The sequence below is a fragment of the Dendrobates tinctorius genome, unplaced genomic scaffold, assembly GCF_039654945.1.
Source record: "Dendrobates tinctorius isolate UK_male_01 unplaced genomic scaffold, ASM3965494v1 ptg000032l, whole genome shotgun sequence".
Taxonomy (NCBI): Eukaryota; Metazoa; Chordata; class Amphibia; order Anura; family Dendrobatidae; genus Dendrobates; species Dendrobates tinctorius.
In genome coordinates this window covers 24234680-24260968 of record NW_027361700.1, presented here as the reverse complement: position 1 = coordinate 24260968, position 26289 = coordinate 24234680, and the positions used below count along the sequence as shown (strand labels likewise).

Genomic DNA, 26289 nt, shown 5'->3' with positions numbered 1-26289 from the left:
ACTCATATTGGGGAGCAGTTTGGGGCCATATAGAATCAGCCTATGGGTGCGTGGTGACTAGTAATCCTCTCACCTGCATACTGGGATATGTAGAGGAACTGTGTACTGTTGAGACCAGGAAACTTGCCATAGCTCGATTACTATACATGGCTAGAAAACTAATTGCTAAAAACTGGATTTCTGCAACTCCCCCGACAGGCAGAGAGTTTATTAATCAAGATGAGTGCCTCATATCATTGGTAAAGGGGTATACCTCAAAAGGGATAGAGGTAAATATTTTGCTAAATTATGAGGTCCCTGGCTTGGAGGTAACCATTGATGAGCCTCGATAGGATCTTGTTGGATGTGTATCAGTTGCTATGGAATCACTACGCATTGTGTTTACAAATGCCAATCGGCTGTGTGCTTTTCGAATTGGCTGGTCTTGGCCGGCCTGATTTATTCTGTTTTGTATGGTCGAATATCTATGATATGTTATTCTGAATAACAAATGTTGGGGGGAGGTGTTCAGGGTATGGGGGAGGGGGATAAACACTTTTGGTTGAGAATGTTTTTTGTGTATGTGTCAATCAATGTTATAAAATTTATAAAAATGTACTTAATTAAAAAAAAAGGTATTGCCGTACAGTACATGCAAATCGAAATATGGAGCTGCATCATTCTACGATTAAATCAAGATCTTGCAAAAGTATTCTGTCACATAAGCCATTCCAGTAACATGTCGAGGTAGCAGTGGCCAGTGACAGTGTCCTCGGTAAATATAGAAGAGGCCATAGTCTTTGCGCCTGCTCATTGCACAGAACACATACTTTCCGGGAGCACCTGATGTCCTCCATAAGGGAACAATGATATTTCTAAGCCCCAATTCTAAGGTTGTGGCGACCAACCTTCCCACTGAGGCGAAACATAGGCTTTGTTGAACACCAGACTGTCAGTGAATTTGTCCTCTTCCAATTGGCCTTGTAAGTCAAAGTAAGAGTCATTGCGTTTCAGGTCGTCATGTAGTTTCAGCTCCTGAAACAGATGTAATCTGTACGGCTTACCATGCAGACATTTTTGGGAGATACGCCACACCGTGGTGTCGGGCACCTGTAGTTCCATACTATGTCATTATCCTGGTTAAATGTCTAGGACTACGCTTGTACATTGCTCTAATCCTGTTCACTGTCTCTTCTGAAATCTTTGGGTGGCCCTGACCTTTCCCATGACATGATTACCCAGTGGTTTTGAATTGTTTTACTCAGCACGAAATCCAGTTTCTTTATGGAACGCATTTACTAAATTTATTCTGAAAGCTTCCCTGTACGGTCACAACCGAACCCGTTTGATGTCGCCATCTTATTTAACGCTATGTAAGCACATTTTACATTTAGCTCTTCAAAAATGAAAGCTGTGCTGTGATTGGTTACTATGGGCAACTAAGCCAGTTTTGCTTTGATTTTCAGTAAATGGACACTTTGATGTTATTTTAACTACAGGCCTTTACTTTTGCACCATCCTTTTTGAATCACCCTGATCCTATAGATTCCTCACCCAACTACCCAAAAAGAGTCAACACTACTCACCACCAGCGCTAGTAACAGCAACCAAGATAAGGGGCTCCTCTCTCTGTCCTTGTTCCTCTGAATACTGAAGTTTTTCAGAAACAGAGCTGAGGATGTCGGAAACAGATGCAGAGAGTCGACTCCGAATGGTAACATATGAATGGTCGGGCATGTAGACCCTGCAGAAGACTAGTGGCAGAAAAAATGAGATTATTACAAGACATCACGGATAGAGATGGCCATGAAGGTCCGACATAGTAAAGTAATGCCAGGCAAAAGGTCAATTTCCTTGAAATATTATAACTATCATGTCAGTAAAAGGGAAATACTCCATTTTACCTATTAGACAAGACTAACTCATAATCTCCCAAAAACTCATTTATGAATTTTGTAGGCATAGTGGTTCTACCCATGTTCTGCTATGGTACATTTCAATGTATATGTATATTTTCCAAGAAGAAAATATGTTTTTGGAGATTGGGGGACACTTTTTTTTTAGTCATGGATACTGTCAAATTAGTAAGACTGTATGATAGAATTTAAAATGATTGTTACCATTAACCAGACAATTTTTTTAGGTACCTCCCCAGAAAAGATGTCAGCAGAAACATCGCTTGGCTTTACTATCACAGGGCAAAGTTAATTTTACTGCCTTACACCAGTACCTAAATACCCTGGCCAAGGCAGAGTGGTCAACTGGCAACCTGCCCTCACATCCAGCCCTTCTCTATTAACACCTCTAGAACAGATCATGGCACACGTTGGAGCTTACTTCTCCAGACTTGGACAGCATCATGAAGAACTTGTTAATTCTATGCTCAATCATTAATTCTGTCCTGAATTCATGATACTGTGAATGATCTACTCTACATCTCATTTTAGCTATCCCACCTTGTTTCCATGGAGTTCAGACAACCTTGAGTGGAGGTGAGAACTTGTCTTTTCACAGAGAAAATATTCCAACAAAGCAGGACACACCTTTATAAATGTACCCTCTCAATCCTTTTATAACATTTGCACAATCCCACTCGGTAAATTAAAAACATCTGCAGTACGAAGAAGAGTGGTGGTTCTAGTCTGCACTAGTCAGCCTTGAATATACCCAACCCTTCAGACTGTTAATTAAACACGTGTCACCATCCAGACTTACGACTTCAACGGTCTACCACCATGAATACTAAGCACCTATGCATAGATAATATCCTCTGTGGGACATAAATGGCCATTGCAGTGGAGTCTGGCTATCTGCCACAGGGTGGTACTGATGAAGCCAATGTATGGGACATAGAATTAATAGGCCTATAAAAGCAGTCTGCTCTTCCTTCTCTGAGATGACGTAAAGAGAAATAAAGTGGCCATAACTCCTGGTTTTATAGCAAGAAGCTTGGAATACTACACTGCATTGGCTCAGTGTTTGCTCTATAGCACACAGGCAGATACAGACTTTCAATTATAGTTGTCAGATCCCGCTGATTTCAACATGATCTGTTCAACCATGTATAGAGGTCTCCAGACAATACAAGGATCCGACAGGTGGCATTTTACCTCTCAGGCCCTTTGTTTCTCCCAGAGGTGTCTGACAGCTGCTCCCCTCCCCTTTTGGAAATAACATATGTGTTCACTTGAGCAAGAACATCCATATTAATGGAGGAGCCTGGGTTGATAGCAGCTATTAAAGGTCTATGGCTAGTTTGGTTTCAGGTACAGTTTCCAATTAGTGCAAAAATAGGAAACTTACTCTCATCAGAACCTCTGAATGCTACCCGAGGCTGCAGGCAGGAGTCAATCCGGCGGAAATGTCTGAAAAGAGGCTTGACTTGTTTAGAGCAAGGAGCGGCACTGCCATCTGTGAGCCTGAATGTAGAAGATGAGATGTTGTAATGTGTCTCCTAATTTTACAATTATACATCCATATCAAATGATATTGTAATGTGGTAATAATGAGATTTTAGATATTAATAAGGGTAAGATAACAGAAGACAAGACTCACTCATAAAATAATCCCATATTTGGTCCCAAAAAGTGATTCTCAAGGACTGCGATTGCAAAAAGGCAGGCTGCATTACTTTTGTAATGTCCATAAGGCAACTCTCTGCATATATTACTTACTATGTACACTACTGTCCAAAAGCTTTAGGCAGGTGTGTAAAATCATTATTTCTCAGTGTTGATGACAACAAGAAATGGGCATTATTCAGGACCAAAGATGCAGTGGTTAGCCACAATACAGTATCCAATGCCAAGGCAAGATGTAATTGAACCTACAGAAGAAGTCTCCAAGATCAGTGACAGAACTCAGAAAGCCAATGTTAAGTGCCTTTTTGCCAAATGTGATTGAACCCCTTTAATAGAATAACTAGGATGGTCTAAGAAAACACTCGCCTTTCCGCAACTTGCCATCAATATGGCTCATTTTCACTTCAATAAATACGCTAAGCATGCTGCTCGACAGTGGTATTATTATCTCCACAGTAGTTCCTAAATTAAATAACCAATAACAAGGTATGCATCATTCTATAAAATATCTACAAAAACATAACTTATACAAAACATAACCTATATAAAAATGAAGATATGTCTAGGAAGACTATTCTGAAGCTGCACCTGGGGTTCCCTCATTTGTACACATCTGTCAAGGGTACTGGGCTCACCCATACATTTAAGCACGCTTCCTTGGAATAAAACCTATCTGGTGCACCACCAACCATTAAACCCTTGTTTTCACGCAAAAAAGGGTAAACGTACTTCCAATTAGCCCCTCAAAAAACATTAAAAGTATCTGTCTTCCGAGACCTCCACTCCGCTGACTTTCGTGACAAGTGACTACTCATGAGAAGAAGATGCAAATATACGGCAAGCGGACAGCTTTCTAGTCCTTTCCTGTTTCTCCTCCCTTTCTCATCGCTCCCCAATCTGGACCTATCTCCAGGACCCCTTGACAACACTGTAGCTTGACTTGAAGCACCGTCATGCTCGGACCTCCAATATACCGTTTTTACTTTTGGTTCTTTGATGTTTTGTGCATTTTAGAGAGTATTAATACTTTTGTACACCTACATTTTATTACCGCATGGTAATTTATAGCTAGTGACTGAGATCTGTGCACCCTCCAAAGGGGGACTACAAACTATCACTAGCTCCTAATGGTTTCCAGCATATCTGCCATTAAAACCACTAATTTAAACCGTATGCAGGAACATGGCCTAGATAGGAGTTCTCTAAAGTAGACTATTATGATTGTCCAAATGACTGTTTAGTCAAACACAATAGGTAATGGAGGAGGACAGTCAGAATTTGGCTTCATACATTATCAATGAGAGGACATCACTGATTATAAATCAGAAAAAAGAGTGATTTATTCTACCTGAGTTCAGCTGTCTCCACCAATCGATGCAGCCTGATGACATTGCCCTCGAGCTGAGGAATGTTTGGAGCATCCCGCATCACCAGGACATAGAAATCCTGCAAGGAATCAAAGTACTGTATTATTGAGGAGGAAGATGTTTCTTAAAATTTTAATTCTTCAGCCATTCTTGTCCTTGACCTATAATCCCATGCAAGCCTTTGGCCTGTACTCCCATGTGTATATAAGTATATATTTATCAGGTGCATTTAACCATGAGACTTCAATTACACAAATGATTGACCCTTTAACCCAGTTCTGTCAAAACTGATGTCTTGTCTCGCTTCCCTCCCGCCTGCCACTTAGAAGAGTCTGAATTCCATACAGACCCCATTGTTCTGGACTGATCGGTTTCCCGTTTACAACATGCAGGCATTATTTTACAGTCTGTCCTCTAATTTTAATTTGTGAAAACCTGGGAAACATGGGTAATGTTTCTACAAATGCTATTGAGTTACCGTATATTATCGGGAGTTTCAGAAACAGTGTTGCACAGCCAACCAAACTGTTTTCTAACTCCTGAGTTATGATGACGAAGAACGCTGTTTCCGTGACCCTCAATAATTTGTATGAGAGTTAAAGAACCAACATAGTTCAATTGCTTTCAGCTTATTCTGTAGCTTCACCACCAGTGGTTGGAGGTGGACCAAGTTATTCCGCCTCAGCCATGAAAGGATGTAAAGGAGGTATCTAATCTTAGTAAATGGATAAAATTGCAAAGTACTTGTAAAACAAACAACTTTCTAATTTGCCTCTCATAAAAATAATAAAAAAATCAAGTTGCATTATTTTCTAGGCAAGGAGGGAGCGCTGCTCTGAGGGTGGCCAAAACTGAGCTCCTCTTATGCTACGGAGGCAAAACTTGTAGCATGTGTGAGTACATCAGCGGCATAGCCATGCTGCCGGTCCAAACTATCAATCAGGAGCACACCGCTCCTTGGCAGGCAGGAAGCCAGAAGGCAGGGGAGCGATGCGCTCCTGAGGATTGAAGATGACAAAACCCCTGTAAAGTAAAGCAAATCAAGTACGACGCCGACTGTGGCTATATATTTGTACCCTTTTGTCCTCATCACCATGGCACCTTCTCTAACCTTAATAAGATGAAAGGTCTTCTCCTCTTCTTGTAGAGAATCCTTGTACGTGTCCAACAGATGAAGAACAGCACAGAGCACAGCTTGCTTCTTTTGTACAGAATCACTTCCTTCCCATGTTGGTGAGTTATGTCGACTACAGCCGCAGAAAGTTTTTATATTAAGGAACATTTCAATACAAATATAGACCAATTCCAAATTGTGAGACATGATGAAACAATACTTTTTTTTTTGCTTTTTTGCCTCCTTCTTTATACTGTTTTAATGGATGTATTGTGTTTTTACCAAACAAATAGACAACTCTTTCTGACTGACATGTAATTACGGTAGATGCTATTGAGGACACACGCTCAGCAGAGCCCAGTGTGATCTGGGGGTCAGAGGGAATAGCTGTGGGTCGAAGGAGCTTTTGCCAGACAGCTTTCTGCACTGTGTGGACCAATATAAAATCTTTGATCCCAGAAGTGCCAACAAAGCATTTGATACAGCTGAAAAAATAGTACAATTTCTGTTCATGATCCGTGCCTAGTATCCTATATTAGACCTATTTAAATGTTTAAGACTAAACTGCAGTACCAGTCACAGCCAATAAACAAGAGAGGCGCTGTTTCTGGGAAAAATAAGGAGACAATTTTATTGCTATAATGGACAACCCTAATCCTGAAAGAAACATAATAATGCAATTTTGTGGATCCTGGCAGCAAATGTTAGGTCTTACTAATATAGGTTCATAACCGAGTGTTCCTTATAGTTGTCTCTCTGTTAATCTCATAAGGCACTGTTATGTAGTGATATGAGTGATTAGTACTACCTTTTAAAGAGGACCTGTTGCCAGGTCAAACGTGGCCAATTTTTTGCTCTTGCATTATTCTAGTTGTTCCCCCAAGTATTCATCTTTTTTCCTTTTTAAAATCTCCTATATGGTTCCAGAGATACGGGCCTTTATATTTAATGCTATTTGTTTTGGTCTCTACAAGGGGGCGCTGCCCACAGGATTCTCTGGGGGGAGGGTGTTTTTAGGCTTATGTGCACTATTACCACATAAGCCACACCCCTTGTTAATATTATAAAAGTCAGCTCAAAATGAAAAGAACCATATCTCTGAAACACAAAAACAAAACAGATTATTCAGGAGAGCAGTGGGATTAAAGTAAGAGCAAAAAGTGGACACTTTTAACTTATTCACAAGCCTTCTGTAAATCGTTACATATTCTAGGTCTGAGGAAAATCATCCAATTACATCAATGTGAACTAGGATGGCAACCATATTGAAAATCGCCAAGCTTTCACAAAAATATGAGTATATTTCTAAAATGAGGACATTTCAATTCTCTTAAAGAGGTTGACCACTACTTTTGTATTGGTTGTCTATCCTTAGGATAGGCAATAATGTCTGATTGGTGGAGGTGCGACACCAGACACCCCCAGCTGAACAGCTGATCTCGGTGCCGGACGGAACTGACCGGTTATGGAGCTGCACAGCTTTTTCTACTGTATGGTGGCCGCGGCCTGGTACTGCACATTCGCCCTGTATTCAAATCAATAGGTGGCAGTACAAGGCCACGGCCACTATACTGTAGAGGGAACTGTATGTTGCAGGTCCGTAAGTGGTCAGTTCTGGCCACCGCCAACACTGAGAACAGCTGAACGGTGGGAGGAGTGTTGGTTGTCGCACCCCTTCCAATCGGACATTGATAACCTATCTTAAGGATAGACAATCAATACAAAAGTAGTAGACAACTTCTTTAATTTACAGGTGATTTTTCTAGAGCAAAATGTAGAAAATGTAAACATCCATTCAAGATACACAACATTCTTTACTTAATAAATCTTTAACAACCTGGAAATAAAAAATGCTGGGCATCGTACTACATCTGACCTGGTATATGTATAGTATGTGAGCACATGGGCATAATACACCATAGTATACATTAGTTCCCGGCATATACACATTCATATATAGAAAAACACTGGAAGGATATTACTGTTGTAACTGGACCAGGAGCTCTTCTGTCGGCATAAATAGGGTGTGGGTCAGTATAAAATCATCCAACGCTAATTCTGATGGAGAGAAAAGAAGGATCATGTGAACTTGTATTAACGTAGCTCCCATATGCAGCCTCACAACACTTATTTGGCAATTTCCTTATATTGTAATCTATACCAATGTCTGATCATCAGTTATGAAACACAAATATGTACCTGTAGTGTGTGCCCTGGCATGTCATAGTCGGTAACATTCGGCACACCCAGTGACAGCATGTAGAGAAACGTGCTACCTGATCCCTCATTATAAGGACTATATGAAAACATCAGCAGAGCAAGATTACCTACAGTACACTCTACATCACAAAATGGCAAACCCTGTGTGATTCTGTTCCAAAAATCTAGTCAGGAGATCACTGTAGATTCTATACAGTATATACCCAGCACTGTGTGATCTTGTACTAGCAATTTACAGTCAGGAGATCACTGTATATTATATAGAAATCCAGCACTGTGTGATGCTGTCCTGATAATCTACAGTCAGGAGATCACTGTACATTATATAGAGATCCAGCACTGTGTGATCCTGTCCTGATAATCTACAGTCAGGAAATCACTGTACATTATATAGAGATCCAGCGCTGTGTGATCCTGTCCTAATAATCTACAGTCAGGAGATCACTGTAGATTATATAGAGATCCATCGCTGTGTGATCCTGTCCTAATAATCTACAGTCAGGAGATCACTGTACATTACATAAAGATCCAGCGCTCTGTGATCCTGTTCTGATAATCTACATTCAGAAGATCACTGTACATTATATATGAGATTATATATACATATATATAAAGCTCTGGCAAAAATTAAGAGACCACTGCAAAATTTTCAGCTTGATTTTTCTCTTATATTTTTGAGTAAAATGTAAATTCTTCTTTTATTCTATAAACTACTGACAACAAGTCATCGAATTTCCAAGCAATATGTTTTGTATTTACTTTCAGAAAATGAGAAATGGTCAAAAGAACAAAAAAAAAATGCAGTGCTTTCAGACCTCAAATAATGCTAAGAAAACAAGTTCAGAATCATTTAGAAACAACAATACTAATGTTTTAACTCAGGAAGAGTTCAGAAATCAATATTTTGTGGAATAACCATGACTTTTAATCACAGCTTTCATGCTTTCCACCAGTCTTCACACTGCTTTTGGGTGATTATGCCACTCCTGCTACAAAAATTTAGGCAGTTCTTCTTTGTTTGATGGCTTGTGACTATCCAGCTTCCTCTTGATTACATTCCAGAGGTTTTCAATGGGGTTCAGGTCTGGAGATTGGGCTGGCCATGATGTCAGCACAAACTATCGGTCGACATTTGAATGAAATGAAACGCTATGGCAGGAGACCCAGGAGGACCCCACTGCTCACTCAGAGACATAAAAAAGCTAGACTGCAGTTTGCCAAAAGGTACGTGGGTAAGCCAAAATCCTTCTGGGAAAGTGTCTTGTGGAGAGCTGAGACCAAGATAGAGCTTTTTGGTAAAGAACATCATTCTACAGTTTACCAAAAATGAAATGAACCTATAAAGAAAAAACACAGTACCTACAGTTAAATATGGTGGAGGTTCACAGATGTTTTGGGGTTGTTTTGCTGCCTGTGGCACTGCATGCCGTGATTGTGTGCAAGGCATCATGAAATCTGAAAATTACCAAAGGATTTGCGTCGTAATGTAGGGCCCAGTGCCAGAATGCTGGGTTTGAGTCCTAGGTCATGGGTCTTCCAGCAGGACAATGAACCCAAACATACTACAAGAAGCACCCAGAAATTAATGGAAAGTGCTTGAGAGCTCTGAAATTTCCAGCAATGAGTCAAAATCTAAATCCCATTGAACACCTGTGGAGAGATCTTAAAATTTCTGCTGGGATAAGGCGCCCTCTTTAATATGAGAGACCTGTAGCGGTTTGCAAAAAAAGAATGGTCCAAAATTCCAGTTGAGAGGTGTAAGGGTAGGTGCACACGGTGAGGAAACGCTGTGAGTTGGATACTGTGTACATGCGCATTATCCAACCCGCAGCGTCCAGATGTTACAGCATAGTGGATGGGATTTCAAGAAATCCCATGTCCACTATGCGTCCAGAGACGCCTCCGGCTTACCTGCTGAGACGGACATGGACATGTGGCGTGCCTTTCCAGACCGCAGCATGTCTATTTATCTTGCGGAGACGCGAGTCTCCGCAAAATAAATTTCACCAGTATAATGTATTGGACACGGTGAATCCGCACGGTTCAATGAACGCGGATTCAATGAACGCAGACATGTGCTGCGTCCAAAGTGCTGCCAATTACTGAACTTCTGCACATACCCTAAGGAGCTTGTGGATGTTATAGGAAGCAATTGATTGCAGTTATTTATTCCAAAGGGTGTGTATATTAAGCTGAGGGTGCCAAGAATTTTGTCACACAGTGCTTAATATACATATAATGTATATTGATCTCCTGACTGTAGATTATCAGGACAGGATCACACCTTGCTGGGTATAGATTTAATATACAAGGATCTCCTGACTGTAGATTATCAGGACAGGATCACACAACGCTGGATCTCTGCATACACTGATGTCCTAACTATAGATTATGAGGACAGGATCCCACAGTGAAGGATCTCTATATAACTAGCAATGATCTCCTGACTGTAGATCTCCAGGATAGGATCACACAGTGCTGGATCTCTACAGCATGTACAGTGATCTCCTGACTGTAGATTATCAGTACAGAATCACACAGTGCTGAATCTCTATATTATGTACATTGATTTCCTGCCTGTAGATTATCAGGACAGGATCAGACAGTGCTGGATCTCTATATAATGTACAGTGATCTCCTGACTGTAGATTATCAGGACATGATCACACAGTGCTGGATCGCTATATAATCTACAGTAATCTCCTGACTGTAGATTATCAGGACAGGATCACATAGTGCTGAATCTCTATATAATGTACATTGATCTCCTGACTGTAGATTATCAGGACAGGATCACACATTGCTTGATCCCTATATAATGTACATTGATTTCCTGACTATAGACTATCAGGACAGGATCACCCAGTGTGGGATCTCTATATAATGTACAGTGATCTCCTGACTGTAGATTATCAGGACAGGATCACAGTGCTGAATCTCTATATAGTGTACAGTGATCTCCTGACTGTACATTATCAGGACAGGCTCACACAGTGCTGAATCTCTATATAATGTACAGTGATTTCCTGACTGTGGATTATCAGGACAGGATCACAGTGCTGAATCTCTATATACTGTACAGTGATCTCCTGACTGTGGATTACCAGGACAGAATCACACAGCGCTGGATCTCTATATAATGTACAGTGATCTCCTGACTGTAGATTATCAGAACAGGATCACACAATGCTGGGTATATATGTAATGTACAAGGATCCTCTGACTGTAGATTATCAGGACAGTATCACAGAGTGCTGGATCTCTACTGTATATAGTGTATAGTGATCTCCTGACTGTAGATAATCAGGAAAGGATCACACAGTGCTAGATCTCTATATAATATACAGTGCTCTCCTGACTGTAGATTAGTCAGGAGATTACTGTATATCATATAGAGATCCAGCTGTGTGATCCTGTTCTAATAATCTATAGTCAGGAGATCCTTGTATGTAGAGATCCAGCTGTGTGATTCTGTTCTAATAATCTAACAGGAGATCCTTGTGCATAGAGATCTAGCTGTGTGATCTCTTCTAATAATCTATAGTCAGGATATCCTTGTATGTAGAGATCCAGCTGTGTGATCCTGTTCTAATAATCAGGAGATCCTTGTACATAGAGATCCAGCTGTGTAATCTGTTCTAAAAATCTATATAGTCAGGAGATTCTTGTATATAGAAATCCAGCTGTGTGATCCTGTCCTAATCACAGGCAGAAGATCTAGAAATCCATCGTAGCTTTTGTCACCTAAGATGCTTGTTATAAGGGAAATAGGGTGCCACTTGCACAAAATAAAACCTTTTGGATAGATGGATATTTTGACTAGAAAAGGTTAAATCTCTCTTTCTCCCATGTGTTGCAGTGACAGTCCTTACTGCCCACGCAGCAGCTCGTTAGTAACAGAGTAGGACAGGCCCACAGTGCCACTAAAGGCCTTAATAATAGCTCCACATTGCAAGTGGCAACATGAAAATGGGGGTAAGGCATATAATTTAACCCGTACAATAAATACCAGTTCTATTCTAGTAAACAAACCAGTCTAAATATGCCAATTCTATAAGGTATTCATGCAGGTATTAATGGGGGTGTCGCTTGTTACGGCGCCCTGTATGTTAGCGCCATGTATTGACATGCAGCCATTTCTCGGTACAGTAGAGTTCAGTTTTCACAGGAATAGTCAGTTCGCTTGATTTGCTGATTGAAGTGATGGGGGTGGGAATGAGGGGGGAGGGGACGTTCATGGGAACTTCAAGTCTGTTTTCAACCTGCTCTGCAATCTGTTCTGAGAAATGCTGTATATATGTAGGGATGGCAGGCTCCGTGCAAATTTTTTCCAATCATAACATTACATTGGTATTCGTTCGATACAAACATGATTCCAAATACGGTAAAATCCATACGGGTACATTCAGACCTAGCGTGTGAGATGACGTTTTTGCTACCCAGCGAAGACCGGAGAGACAGAAAACCATGTGCTGTTTCACCAAGAGTTGCTGCAGTTTTGATGAGCCGCACCCCTGCTAAATAGGACTGAGACCCAAATACTATGATGGAATAAACTGCAAATTTGTACGCCTCTAGATAAATGGCTGGGTGTATGGCTTCACAGGATGGCACTGATAACCGATTCTAAGCAGGTCTAATCCACTTACGGTATGTTCACACAGGGCAGACGCTCTACCCGAAAATTAACCTGTGGTCCGTATTTCAATTTTGTAGGGTGGTCATTTACTCTGGAGATTTTCATTAACAGATTTCACGCTTTGCAATAAATGTGGTGAAATCTGCAAGAAATTAAGACTGCACTCTGCCGCCTATTTGTCATGGGTTTGATGCAAAATCCGCAGCAGATATTTTTTTCCTGCTAACATTACGCCCATTTTGGAGCATTTACGTAGGAATTTCTACAGTGGAAATGTCTCATGGGGACGCCGGCTTAGGGATCAGGAAGACGGTCTGAGCACGGACCACTGATGCCCGGACTGACCTTGGGTCTCCTGACCGGAGCGTGACAGCTTCATGTATTTCTATGATACTGTCAACGCTTGGGTCAGGAGAGCCGCGGCCAGTCCGTGCAATGCAATCTAATCTTGGTCCGATTAGCACGGACGCCTGAATGATCCCTTATAGTCACAAATTCGCCAGATATCAGTCCAGTGGGTTGATTTACAAGATTATTGATCCACTAATAATCTCTATCTATTCTTTTACTAGATTCACATAATGTTAGGGGTCATCTTTCAGGATATGCCAAAAAAAAGCTCTTTTTCTGTTTGGTCAAAATTCGTTGCTTGTCTGTTGACTCAGATCTTTGGCCACGTGACCACTATCACCCTAACCTAAGTCTTTCGTATCCAAAGTATAGGCTACAACTGCCAGATTGATGGAGGAACAACCAGTGAGGCCCCTACCTCATAGCCAGGGATTATCACAAGAGGACTAGTAAATCTGCTGCCATGTAGTCCTCCTCAATCACGAGCTCTGTATAACCCCGCCCACCACAGCTGATTGGTAATTTTCTGTGTACACTGTGCATAGGCAGAAATCTGCCAATCAGTGGTGAGGGCAGGGTTATACAGAGTAGATCTAGAGTAGATAAAACAGGGAATTTTTCAAAGCTGCCGTAAGCAGCCCAGTATGTTATAGTACGCTGGAATCAATATCAGCCCCTACATTATACTGCTCTCAGCAGGGGCGTAACAGTTGCTGTCGCAGATATGACCGTGACCAAGTCTGTGGGAGGAAGGCTGTCACAGATGTGTCAGAGGCAGCAGACCGTTGCACTGCATCTGTCTGCAGAAGGTCGCAGTTGTTTGCTTTGCAGACTAGTGGCCACCTCCCCTGGTGCTAATGACCACACCTGGACCTGGGTGTTTATTACTCCCTACTTCCTCTTGGGAAGTGTGAGTATTATATCCTATTGCACTTCTCTTTTGAAACTTGGAGCTGTAGCAGTCTGCTAGCGTCGTCCTCTTTGAGTTTGGAGGGCATCGGCGTTTTTCTCTGAGTCTACTCAAGCTAATTGTCCCCCTGGTTTCAGTTATCCTCACTGTCTTTAGTGTTAGTGGGATTGACTATCGTTCATCCTGTCCTTCCTGATGTAGGGCTTATCGCCAGGGTTGCACAGAGACTAGGTATCCTGCTCGGTGATAGGTGTGGAACCTATATAGGAATGGTAGGAGAGACAGGGTGACATTATATCAGTCTAGGGGTCTCCACTTTCACCTTCCCTAGTGTTTGGTTCCCCTTCCCTTATCCCTTTGTGTTGCATTTAGTCTATCCTACACTGTGCATGACAAGGGCTCACTGACGATAGCGGATATTACAGCAGGATGTGCATCTGAGGACACACATTCAGTAAAATGTATTACAGCACTTGACGTCGGCATGTCTGTCACAGGCAGCGCACAGCATCATACGGCGCCCGTACGGCAGGCAAGCCAGAATCAGCTGTCAGCCTCTGCACCAGTTATGGAGGAGCATGCCACATGTCGCGGGAGTGGGGGAAGGTAAGAAGAATTGTTTATTTTTTTTATGTGTCAGAGAAGAGCAGCAGAACGGAAGAAATCATTCCTGGAAGGGGCCCAGCATGCGAGACATACCCGAAAGGGGCCCAGGATGGGGGACATTATTTCAGGAACGGGTCCAGGATGGGGACATTATTACAGGATGAAGACATTACTATAGGATGGGGGACATTATTACATGGGAGCAAACACGTATGTCTTTATAGGATCTAGTACACTACAAGGGCCCGTACATCTGACCAACATGCACGTGGGGGCCCAGGTTCAAATTTTGCACCGGAGCCCCTCAGACTCTAGTTACACCACCGGCTCTGAGATGGGGCAGCAAAAACCCAATGAAACATTCCCCTTAAGTTGGACATATACATTAATCCCGAATTTAGCAAAAGCGATAATATTCACAAATTTCATTCATCAAGGGAAATTTAAAAATGAGTGTTCCCACCTATTTTCTGCAGACCTCTAGAGCCGTAGTCCAGCAGCAATAACTGCAGCGAATATACAGTATACCACTGAGGATATCATTGAGAAGAAGGTGCAGGGAAGCCGCACATTTCTCCCTTTTGCTTAGCAAAGAGTGAAACTCCCACTTACATCTGAAATCCACAGCTCCTGACAATTTACACTGTGGCTATATTTTTCAGCATGTGCATGAGATTAATAAAAACATAGCAGATTTTCTGCAAGCATTTACTCAACAGAAAAGTCTCTATGTTTTTGTACTGTGGGAACTTGACTGCTATTTGCCAGTCTAGAATCATTTTTCTTAAAGAATGTTACCAGAATCTAATTGTCAAAAATGGACAAAATTGTGTATGGCTGCTGTGAAACTGTAAATTCAAAGGTTGTTCAACCACCAACCTACTCTTATGAAATGTGTATCTCCACTTTTAGCCATAAGGCTGCATTCACATATCCATGTGTCATGGTTCGAGTCCCTCAACGTTAACTCAACTGCCTCATAGGCATATATGAAGCCGTCAAGTTCGGGTCAGGAGACCCACAAAAAGTCTGTGTATCACGACTGGTACTTGGACCGCAACCCACGGATTTGTGACTTTGCCCTTATGAAGATCTTTAGGTGCCGCATTGGCCTTCAAGTCAATTAGCCATACACATGAAAAAATCCACTTACATATCGAAAACACCATTAATGAACCTCTCTGGCGAAAAAGTAACTCCTTATAGTGGTTATCTCTGTTTCTATTTTATGCTGGGGTCCTGGGTTCAAATCCCACCAAGGACAACATCTGCGTGGAGTTTGTATGTTCTCCCCGTGTGTGTGTGTTTCCTCCCACACTACAAAGACATACTGATAGGAACTCTAGATTGTGAGCCCCAATGGGGACAGCGATGATGTCTGTAAAGCGCTGTGGCATATGATAGCGCTATATAAGTGAGTAAAGTAAGCACATACTATTCTAGATTATCACCTTTCTAAACAGAAGGTGGCATGGAGTGGAGATACTTGCGAGATCTTTAATAACCAGCGAGCCTGTGGGGCGAAAAGTAGTTTGAGCAAATCTCAGTTTATGAGTTTTGCCTGAAGTTTTCCTTCAAATCTCTATACCTTGCTACAACCAGAAATATTCTATAACTAGAGATGTCTTAAGCTAAGCTCCCACTATGAGCTTTTGCTGAATTTGTTACACTGTGTATTTTTTTTCTGAGCTAAAAACACAGCATATGACATTTCCAGCAAAGTGAATGGGATTTATAGAAATCTCATGACTCCTGTGCTGCCTTTTTGCAATCCACAATATGGCAATTTCTCTTGTGAGGACGCTGGAATCGCACTAGATGCGGAAAATCCATAAGTAAAAAAATGCATAAGCATTTTTAGTGTGTTTTTGCTGCAGAAACACACTAAAGACACATGTAATCAACACATGACTGTATCCCACCTTGGACTGGCTCACCGGAGAGTAGGAGAATTCCCAGGTGGGCCCATGTCAAGGAGTGCTGATAAAAGCAGTGCTAAGGCTAGTTTCACACTAGCGTTCTCAGGCGCAGTGCAGGGCCGCCGCTAAGCCCCGCCCCCTCCGGTCAGTTCATCCTCTGATCGTATGACGCTGAATGCGATCAGTGTACTCTATATTTAGCGTTGGGTACACTGACCGTGCGCTGGTCGTACGCTGGTATGATTTTGCTGGCGCTGCGCCCTTTTGGCGCTGCACCCAGTGCACAGAAACGCGCTGTGTTGCATACCAGCAATCATACCAGCGCACGACCAGCGCACGGTCAGCGTACCCAACGCTAAATATAGGGTACACTGATCGCATGCAGCGTCATGCGAACAGAGGAGGAAGTGACCGGAGGGGGCATGGCCGGGGGCGGGGCTTAGCATCGGCCCTGCACTGCGCCTGAGAACGCTAGTGTGAAACTAGCCTAATACACTTGATTTAATATTTACAGAGAAATTAATCATCAACAGTAGGTAGGTCCTTAGATTCTATGTTACTGGTGGGTCCTTGCCAGCCCAGTCTGTCACTGAATGTATTAATAAAGTATTGTCAAAGCCAAATACCAGGAAGTATCAAAAACAGAGCAGCTTTATATAAAACATGACACACCAAAAATAGACAAAAACTGCAGTGTCAAAAACACAATAAAAATTCATGTAAAAAATGCTCTCACAAATGCAATGAGAAAAAACACAAGTAACCTAATTTAGCTAATATGTGCAGAAATGCTGCAGACATTGGGGATGTAGCTTTAGGGTATGTGTACACAACGTCTTTCATACCCCGGTGCACCCGCTGAGTGTTTGAAGCGGAAGGTGCTTCAGGACAGCGCTAGCAGCATTTTTCCTGGAGCGTTTTCTTTAGTGTGTTTTTGGTCGTTTTTGCGGTGTCTTTGCCACTGGCGTTTCTTGTAACTGTATATATAAACTAATGGGCAGTGACCGCCAGAAGAATGGTTCGGTCACTTCTATTAGCCGCTTCACAGATTTCGAAGCCTGAAGAGGTTAAAAGGCACCCAGAGCCCCCATTATCAGTATAATGACAAATAAAGCTTCCCAAATAAATAACACTGAGGCAATATACCTAGATCCAAGGGATCCTACCTTAACTACCTTCATTATTCGCATTCCCATCTCACTATCACATCCAGCTTCAAGCCCCCTCTATCTGGCAGTATCATCCTATGTTCAGTTTAGCATTTATCTCTCCAACCCCAGTGTCAGTATCTGCTCATCTGTGAGGGGCTACTCACAAAAGTCACCTCTGGAGACCTGCTCTTCATAGCTGTTTGTTAAACCTGGTACTTAATGCACCAAGCTGACAGGCAGCCGTGAGCCACACATCATGGGCCCTCAAGCCACCGGTTGGAGACCCCTGTCCTAACTAAAGCCTCATTCAGATGTCCGATTTTTGCGTACAAGTGCTCTTCACCGATCTCATTTGCACTTGTGATGGTCTATGGGGCCATTCACATGTCCGTGATTTTTCACGGACTAAGAGATCGACAGAAAATCGCAAAGACTCATCTGATTTTGATCGGAGGATCGACTAAAATCGACCATGCAAGTCTATGGGTCCGTGAAAAAAATCGGACCGCACTCAGATGCCGATTTTCATGACCTGTTGCATAGGAGACCGTGGAGAAACGTATTTTTTCTCCATGAACGAGAAGAACGGGTGGCACTGGGACCAGTTTCTGATCAAAGTAATGGGTCAGTTACTCTCATACGTGAGGTAACTGGCCGTCTGAATGAGGCCACAGTCAGAAGGGTGACCACACCGGGAGCAGTAAATTTAAAAGCAGAGTTACGCAACCCACAGCTTACATTGACAGACATCAATCCTATCATTTCTTACTTATCCAGTTCTGGTTACTAGGCTTAGCATCTGTGTTTTAATCAGACCTAAAAATATCACTCTTAGCCCTCCATATAAATCAGAGGTCCTGACACCAGCGTGCTAAACCAGTCAAGGCATCACCGAAAGATTACACATTGACACCTGCATGGGGTTGTGCCAGTGAGCATTATTTGACGGTAAATCTGTTTTTCCCTACAATTTTTGCTTTCCAGAGGAGTTCCTATATTTCTATTATACAGAATCTGAAAGATTCCAGAATACAGTGTTCCCAATGGAATTACTGTGCACATGAGCCATTAAGGGGTATTTTCATATTCTATGGGGAAAACCTGGTGACAGGTTCAGTATAGGGTTAAAATTGCAAAGTGCTTGTACAATCACTCTGAAGAAGAGAATATTTTTATAATTTTATTGTTACCGCCCATTGCCTAGGTTACTGGCCACCGCTGCAGCCTAGAAGCAGTGGCCGAACAGTCGTTGGGCTTTAGGGTATGTGCACACGTTGCGGATTCGTCTGCGGATCCGCAGCGGATTTTGCCCCGCGGATCGGCAGCAGTTTTCCATGCGGTGTACAGTACCATGTCATCCCATGGAAAACAAAAACCGCTGTGCACATGCTGCGGAAAAATCCGCGCGGGAACGCAGCGGTTTATTTTCCGCAGCACGTCAATTCTTTTTGCGGATTCCGCAGTGTTTTTACACCTATTCCATTCTAGGAATCCGCAAGTGTAAAAATCCACTAGAAATCCGCAGGCATTTTGACCTGCAGATTCTGCAGATTCCACGTGGAAAAATCCGCAGACGAATCTGCAACGTGTGCACATACCCTTACTCCGATAAAGCTTGTATGCGCTGCTCTGAAGCAGGCCAAATCGCTGGAGCACACCGATAGCTCCCGATCCGGCCACAATCAGTGTCTCTGAGCACTTCTGATGCTGCAGAGGAAAAACTGCCTCTGCTTGCAACACAGTTCAGGTCAGCAGCAATGATGCCATGGGAACGCTCTGCCGCTGTCAAGCAGGAAGCTGGGAGTCAGGGGAGTGTTGTGCTCCAGAAGAGAGATGACACAACCCCGTTAAAGCGTTTTCTCAAATAGGAGTCATCAATTCAGAGGCACCCCCAGCAAATAGCTGATTTTATCAAAGTGCAGTGTAGTAAGCTCCTCCCTATGATGTTCATATACCCAAAAACAGCATATGTGCAAGGGTCGCCTTGAGGAGAAAACTCTTGATGAGAACCTGGAATCTCTTCTGATATGTCTGCTTTAGTAAACAAGTTCCCTAAAAAAAAATGAACAATTTTGGAGCATCTAATGTATTAACAGTTTGACAACTGGGTGTTATTATTCTTCTTGTCAAAGGGGTGTGTCCATACACGGTCTGACACTGATTGGACAATATCCCAACCCCCAACTGTGTTTGCATACCCTTCTAGAAGGAAAAACAGGAGGAACGGCACAACCAAGAATTAGAAGAAAATGCTACAGAATAGTTGTATTATATAAAATACTATTCCATACTAAACAGATATGACAGGTAACAGGCCTTCTTCAAGGACTTAAAGGGATAATGCAATATATTTTTTTTTTTTTTTCAAAATTCAGGAAATGTGATGAAACAAGCCACCAACGCTGTGGTCCCTGATGGTCAATGTATAATTTTGGCCCGATATTATTCTTAGGATTTTTCTCTCCACTGTCATCTTTGCATGTTTTTATTTGAAATATCAGAACAGATAAAATCAAATGTGAGATTTTTGTTAGCGGATCCTGCTAATTTCATCATAATCCACCGCCATAGTCACGTCTAGCTAGACTACTCTGACAAGGCTGGATGTTTCCCCTGGATAAGCGGCACCAGAAGGGTAAGGAAGCCTCTTGTTAACTCTTCAAATTATAGCTCTGGAAGTTCACAGGAAATTGATTTCCTCTAGACCCGTCATAGTTTGACCAAATGATCCTATGGGTAAGCAATATACATACGACCCTGACTGTAAATATATTTTCTTTTACAAGCATGGTGGTAAAGTTCTGTTCACATTGACATCATGGCTTCTGTTCATAATGGAAGTCATCGCGCTTTGACACAGACCCATCAGTAATCCCTTGGATCTGTTGGGTGATGTATCTCCGAAACTCTGAAATAACCCACCAACACACCAAAAGTGTAAAATCATCTATGATTATAGGTTATACAAGAGAACGAAAAGAGTTTTCCAGGACTTTTACATCGATGGCCTATCCATGGGAACGTTTATCAACGCGGGTGTTCGCCTGGGAGGGATTACACCTTTAATCAGCTGATCAGCAGGACCACCACCAACCTGATATTACTGGCTTATCCTTAGGATAGGCGATTAGTATTAAAATCCCCCAAAAAAACTTTAAAGGGATTGTCTCATTTTATTATATGGGTAAAATTGCTTGTAAAAAAAGGAGCTTTGCAAATTATCTATTGTTCTCAAGAGCAAAGGGATTTTTCATTCTGTAGTGCACAGTTTGTGACCAAAGTGAGGTCTCTGGTGTACTAGACAAGGAGTACACTACACACTTGTAAGCTTTTTGCTATAGAGCTTGTAAGGGCTGCTCTGAAGCTGGTCGGATCACTACAAAGCTGCCCTGCCAGGAGCATGGTAACGCGCACAGTTCCTACCATGCAGCCATACCGAACTGTCAGTCTTCAGGAGCACACCATTCCATGGCAAGCAGGAAGCCAGGAGGCTGGGGAGAGCTGCGCTCCTGAAGATGGAAACATCAGACAACCCTTACATGTCTTCATCGTGTAATTGATGAATTGTGATGTTTCAACTAGAAATTGTCAATGAGAACCATTAATAAGCGATAATGACAATTTTCCCCGTGAAAATCCCAAGAACCACTAATTCTAATACCAGTCACTGATCGGAGTAATCACATTCATAGATTTTTTTTATTACCATAGTTGGCAGTCATTTTCTAATAGCAATAATGACTACCAGCTTTTTGGGACTATTTTAGCCTAATCCAAGTTTTTACTATTATTTGTCATCACAGAAAACAAAAAAAATCTATGTCCCAATTAGGAAATTGGAAAACCAGAGAAACTGGGAGTCAGTGGTTTTGATCCGATGCCTCCTCTCTTCCTTCAACCACTGTCCTCCTTCCCTGTTTCATGTGGATGATGCATCAGGACAGAGCAAAGTACTGTTCCAGGAAAGGTCAAAGAGCGCCAATCACCCAGAAGTAAAGGCGGAGCATGCCCAGTACAATACTTTGATCTGCCTTCAGTAGGGCAGGCAGAAGTGCGCCTGCGCAGGGAAACGATGGGGGACACTGTATGGATGATGTAGGATAAGCCCATCGGATGGGACCGTGCTGACTGTGAGTATAATAAAAGGTCTTTTTGGGATCTGCGGACCAGATTGGGGACATTTTACCAGTATTCTAGTATGCTGTAAAAAAGGCCTTAAAGGTGGTGGCCGTACTATATAACTTTATATGGGGAAAACTTGGTGACAGGTTCAGTATAATTTATGGTTGGAAGGCCTGCAATTAGTCATTGCATGACGGTCCATAGTTTCAAAACTACAGAGGTTTTCTGGTTTTGGAAGACTCCTCTCTCCCTGCTGCAATTTGTGAAACAAAAAAAAGCTGTGTTTACTCACCCTCCCCGGGTCCATCACTGAGTCTCTACCTCTGCTCCCAATGTCTGTTATTGTTTTCAGCGCTGAAGCCAATAACTGAGCTCAGGGGCTCTGCTTAAGTTCATGGCACGAGTCACCCAGAACCGCTGAGCTCACCGATTGACTGCAGCGCTTTCGATGTGATGATTCGATGTGATATCAGCGCTCCAGATAATAATAGACACAGGAAACAATGGTATAGACTTAGTATTGAACCTGGGGAGGGTGAGTAAAACAAAGTTTATTTAAAAAAAAGACAAAAAAAAAAGCAGTGGATGATCAATAATGCAATGTGAGGCGCGCCTGATTCCACTGCGCAGGCGCGAAACTTCCAGCATGTATGGAAGAACTCCATTTACATTCTTTTAGAGGTAATGGGCATGGTTTATAAGGCAAAAAAACTGGTGACAGGTTTCCTTTAAGTAAAGTTTAACCATGAAAAGTTGTCAAGAATGAGATTTTCCTGCAGTCATCGTCAGTCTCGACACACAAGCATAAGACTTTGTCCTGAATAACATCCCTAATTTAAAAGAGGGATATTTCATTTTAAAAACATATATCACCTGTCCACTTGATTGGGGAAATATGATAGATCTGTGGGGGTATGACCATTGGGACCTCCACGATTGGCAGAACTGGGGACCCTGCTCACCACTTCCCCCCCAGCTGCCTGACTCCAGCAAGGAGGAGCTTGGATGGAGCTTTGGGTGAACATGTGCTCTGCTCCTCCATTCCAAATCTGTGGGACTCACAAAAACTGCAAAATGGATCTGTCCATTGGTCCGGTAGTGCCTGCAGTTTGGCAGCAGACACCAATTATCACCTTCACTTTACATGGCAGATTGTTCTGAACCTTTTAACACTGAATACATATCAGATTGACGTCTTGCAGTAGTCCATGTTGGTTCAGTGCGCAGTAATATGTGGGTCATAGTGGCCATCACTAGCACGTTACAGGTCAGCATCTCTGGGGATATTGTATGTTTTCCATGTGTTTGTGTTCTTCTCCAAGACTGGACTTCTACATCATAGAGGAAAATTGTCTTCCTATGAAATTAGCATAAAAGGCAGCTAAGAACTCAGTGTAGATAGGAACATATACACCCGTGAGCCTCTAACCATCCCTAGATACGTGGGATACCGAACAGGTATTGTTATTTCCTACGGGACGTCATATACCAGTTTGTGACACACAAAGTGAATCACCGGCTTCATAACAACAAGACATCATCATCACCATATAATATGCAGAACATGTTCACTAATCCTCTATGTGTCAAGCATAGTCCTCATTTCTGGAAATTCCATTATTCATGGTCCAGGCATAAAGTATCATTTGTACCATCCCATTTATACATCATCCATTTTGAGCCTTAACCCTTTACTTACCAGCTGCATCGCTCAGTCTAGGCGCAGTCAGTAACTGGTCCAGAACTCTGCCCAAGAGGGCTTCTGAAGTATCCGGGGCAAGAAGTGGTCCAGGAGGGGTAAGGGACCATCCAACAGACCCTGGCGGTGGTGTCAAAGGCTCTGAAGGTGACAGTTCATCAGATGAGAAGGAGAGTGGTGAGCGTAGTCCATCAGGCAGCTCTAGGCAGTCATGAGAAGGTTGTGGAGCTCCAGATGGGTCTTCTTCAACTTTTTCACCACTGGAGGAATCTCCCGGGGTATCACGCAGAAATGAGGGCAAAATTTTGGACACACTTTGCCTACGGTGTAAATTTCTGGGACCTGACAGATGGGAGCTCTGCTTCTTTAAGAATTTCTCCAAAGGCTTCATGGTTTGAGGGTGCAAATGGATGAAAATGGAAATGTAGGGGGCAGAGCCCCCCCAAACATACGAGGCACTAGTAGACAGAAGGTTTACCGGGCACCACGGAGCAGAACATGAATGTACAGAAGAAGCTACTAATGGAAATAGGTTCCTTTTATCAAAAAGAGGAGGTCACTCAAACACAAGATCCTGGATGTAGGGAAAATGTCCACCCGGTTAACTCAGTGCACATCGAAGGAATATCCTGATGATAAATGAAAGACTATTACACAAAAATAACCAGACTGTTCAAAAATATACAAAATATCAGAAGTGCATGGGAGGATATAGGACCCAGACTTGAAATACCCTCCAAAAACAGAGCAAGGTCAGGACCCAGCAATGGTCAAAGCATGGGCCCCATATGCCAGCAATATAAAGTGAGTGCAATGATATCGATAGCAAATAAAATGGGAATGGGATGGGAAGTGTTAGCGCCTGGAGGGTTGTAGGCAGGAGATTGGTGGCCTCACTATCTTACCCACTGCCCATGTCTGTAGTCAGCAGGTGCCAGACGCTCTCCGCACTGACGGACAGACAGCACCTGTCTCTGCTGCTGTCTCTGCACTGGTCTCCAGCTGTCTCAGCTTGTAGGCTCCATGCACAATGCTCTCTGTAGTCACAGCAATGAGGATGCCCAGTCCTCCACCTGGCAGCTCTTCTGCAGTCTAGTGCCCAGTGCCCTCTCCTCTTCCTCAGACTGTCTCCCCTCTTGCCCCCCGCCTCCTTTGTTCCCCCTCCGCTTTTCTTTGCTTCTTCCCTGGCTTCCAAGAGGAGGGAGGGGGAGAGAAGCAGAGGGAGGGGTGTTAGGGGGATGCTTAATTAAAAGCTGTGATCCTGACAGTACAGAAGCCGTGTGTGAGGAGGCATGTGCCGTGTGATGTGGAATATCCAATGTTAGCTGCCCCCTCCCCTATTCTATGTGTAATGTGGGGGTGTGCGCTGCACCCTAGCTTATGAGGAGGGTCTCCCTGTACAGGGGAGGAGGGACCCACAATGATGAGAGGTCCCTGGATGTGTGGGGGGGCAGGGACAGTCACTGTGTGCATGCGTGTGTCCCTTCCCTCATCTCTCCCCTCCCTCCATATTTACCTGTCTCTGCACCCTCCCTCTGTGGGCAGCTGTGTCCCCAGCCTCACACCTCTCACAATGCGCCACCTCCTCTGTAGTAACAGGAGGACCAACACATACAATTAACCCTTCTCTATAGACACATGGACCCCATGTTCTCTCATAAAGGAACACCCAAATGCACCCTGGGCCTTTATGGATACGCCATTACCCCTGCATTACACACACTAAGGTAAAAATATTGACAGGTTGCCACCTAGACTCACATACTACACCTGCCCATAATGGATCCCCAGACACATGGCACCAACCAAACACAGAACTCTCCGCCATCTCACCAAATATACGTCTTGTAACCTATTACTACATAATGTCCCATTTCCCACCAATATTATATGCCCATGTATATGTATTGATTACAGGTATTCTACTGCCTATAGTTTTACTGCCGGTGCCCAGTCCTTAACACTGATGCCCTCCCCACACAGGTTCCAGTTTGGCATGCTACCCCCTCCCCTATGGCTCTGTTGTCACTTTTTCCCCAGATCACCTCCATACATCGCCGCGATCCTGTCTTCCTTCTTCCCTGATGTGACAGCCTCCCCTCCCCCTATCCTAAGTCCAGGTACAGGCCAGGGAGTGAGTCACTCACGTGCTGCACGCCCAGCAGACACCTCCTGCTCCAAATAGTGTGCATGTATAGTGATAGGAGGAGATATAGGGGAGGATATATGGAGTAATAGGAGGAGATATAGGGGAGGTTATATGGAGTAATAGGAGGAGATATAGGGGAGGATATAGGGAGTAATAGGAGGAGATATAGGGAGGTTATATGGAGTAATAGGAGGAGATATAGGGGAGGATATATGGAGTAATAGGAGGAGATATAGGGGAGGTTATATGGAGTAATAGGAGGAGATATAGGGGAGGTTATATGGAGTAATAGGAGGAGATATAGGGAGGATATATGGAGTAATAGGAGGAGATATAGGGAGGATATATGGAGTAATAGGAGGAGATATAGGGGAGGTTATATGGAGTAATAGGAGGAGATATAGGGAGGATATATGGAGTAATAGGAGGAGATATAGGGGAGGATATATGGAGTAATAGGAGGAGATATAGGGGAGGATATA

At 42.9% G+C, this 26289-nt stretch overlaps 1 protein-coding gene across 3 annotated transcripts in view; it reads right to left on the bottom strand.

Moving 5' to 3' along the window:
* The window catches only part of RAPGEFL1 (Rap guanine nucleotide exchange factor like 1), a 97251-nt gene extending 71475 nt beyond the window's left edge, over window positions 1–25776 (bottom strand). Inside the window, exons 1-7 of one of the 3 annotated variants that reach the window (XM_073572608.1) lie at window positions 25704–25776; window positions 23659–24287; window positions 8021–8099; window positions 6039–6189; window positions 4909–5006; window positions 3283–3398; window positions 1566–1733 (exon numbers count right to left, since the gene is read on the bottom strand). In XM_073572608.1, coding sequence (XP_073428709.1) covers window positions 1566–1733; window positions 3283–3398; window positions 4909–5006; window positions 6039–6189; window positions 8021–8099; window positions 23659–24049 — 1003 coding nt within the window. In that variant the 5' untranslated portion in view covers window positions 24050–24287; window positions 25704–25776. Of the gene's footprint in view, window positions 1–1565; window positions 1734–3282; window positions 3399–4908; window positions 5007–6038; window positions 6190–8020; window positions 8100–23658; window positions 24288–24563; window positions 25113–25703 lie in introns of those variants that run through there. The other 2 variants (XM_073572609.1, XM_073572607.1) reach the window with 2 other exon arrangements.
* Between the last annotated feature and the right edge of the window lie 513 nt (window positions 25777–26289).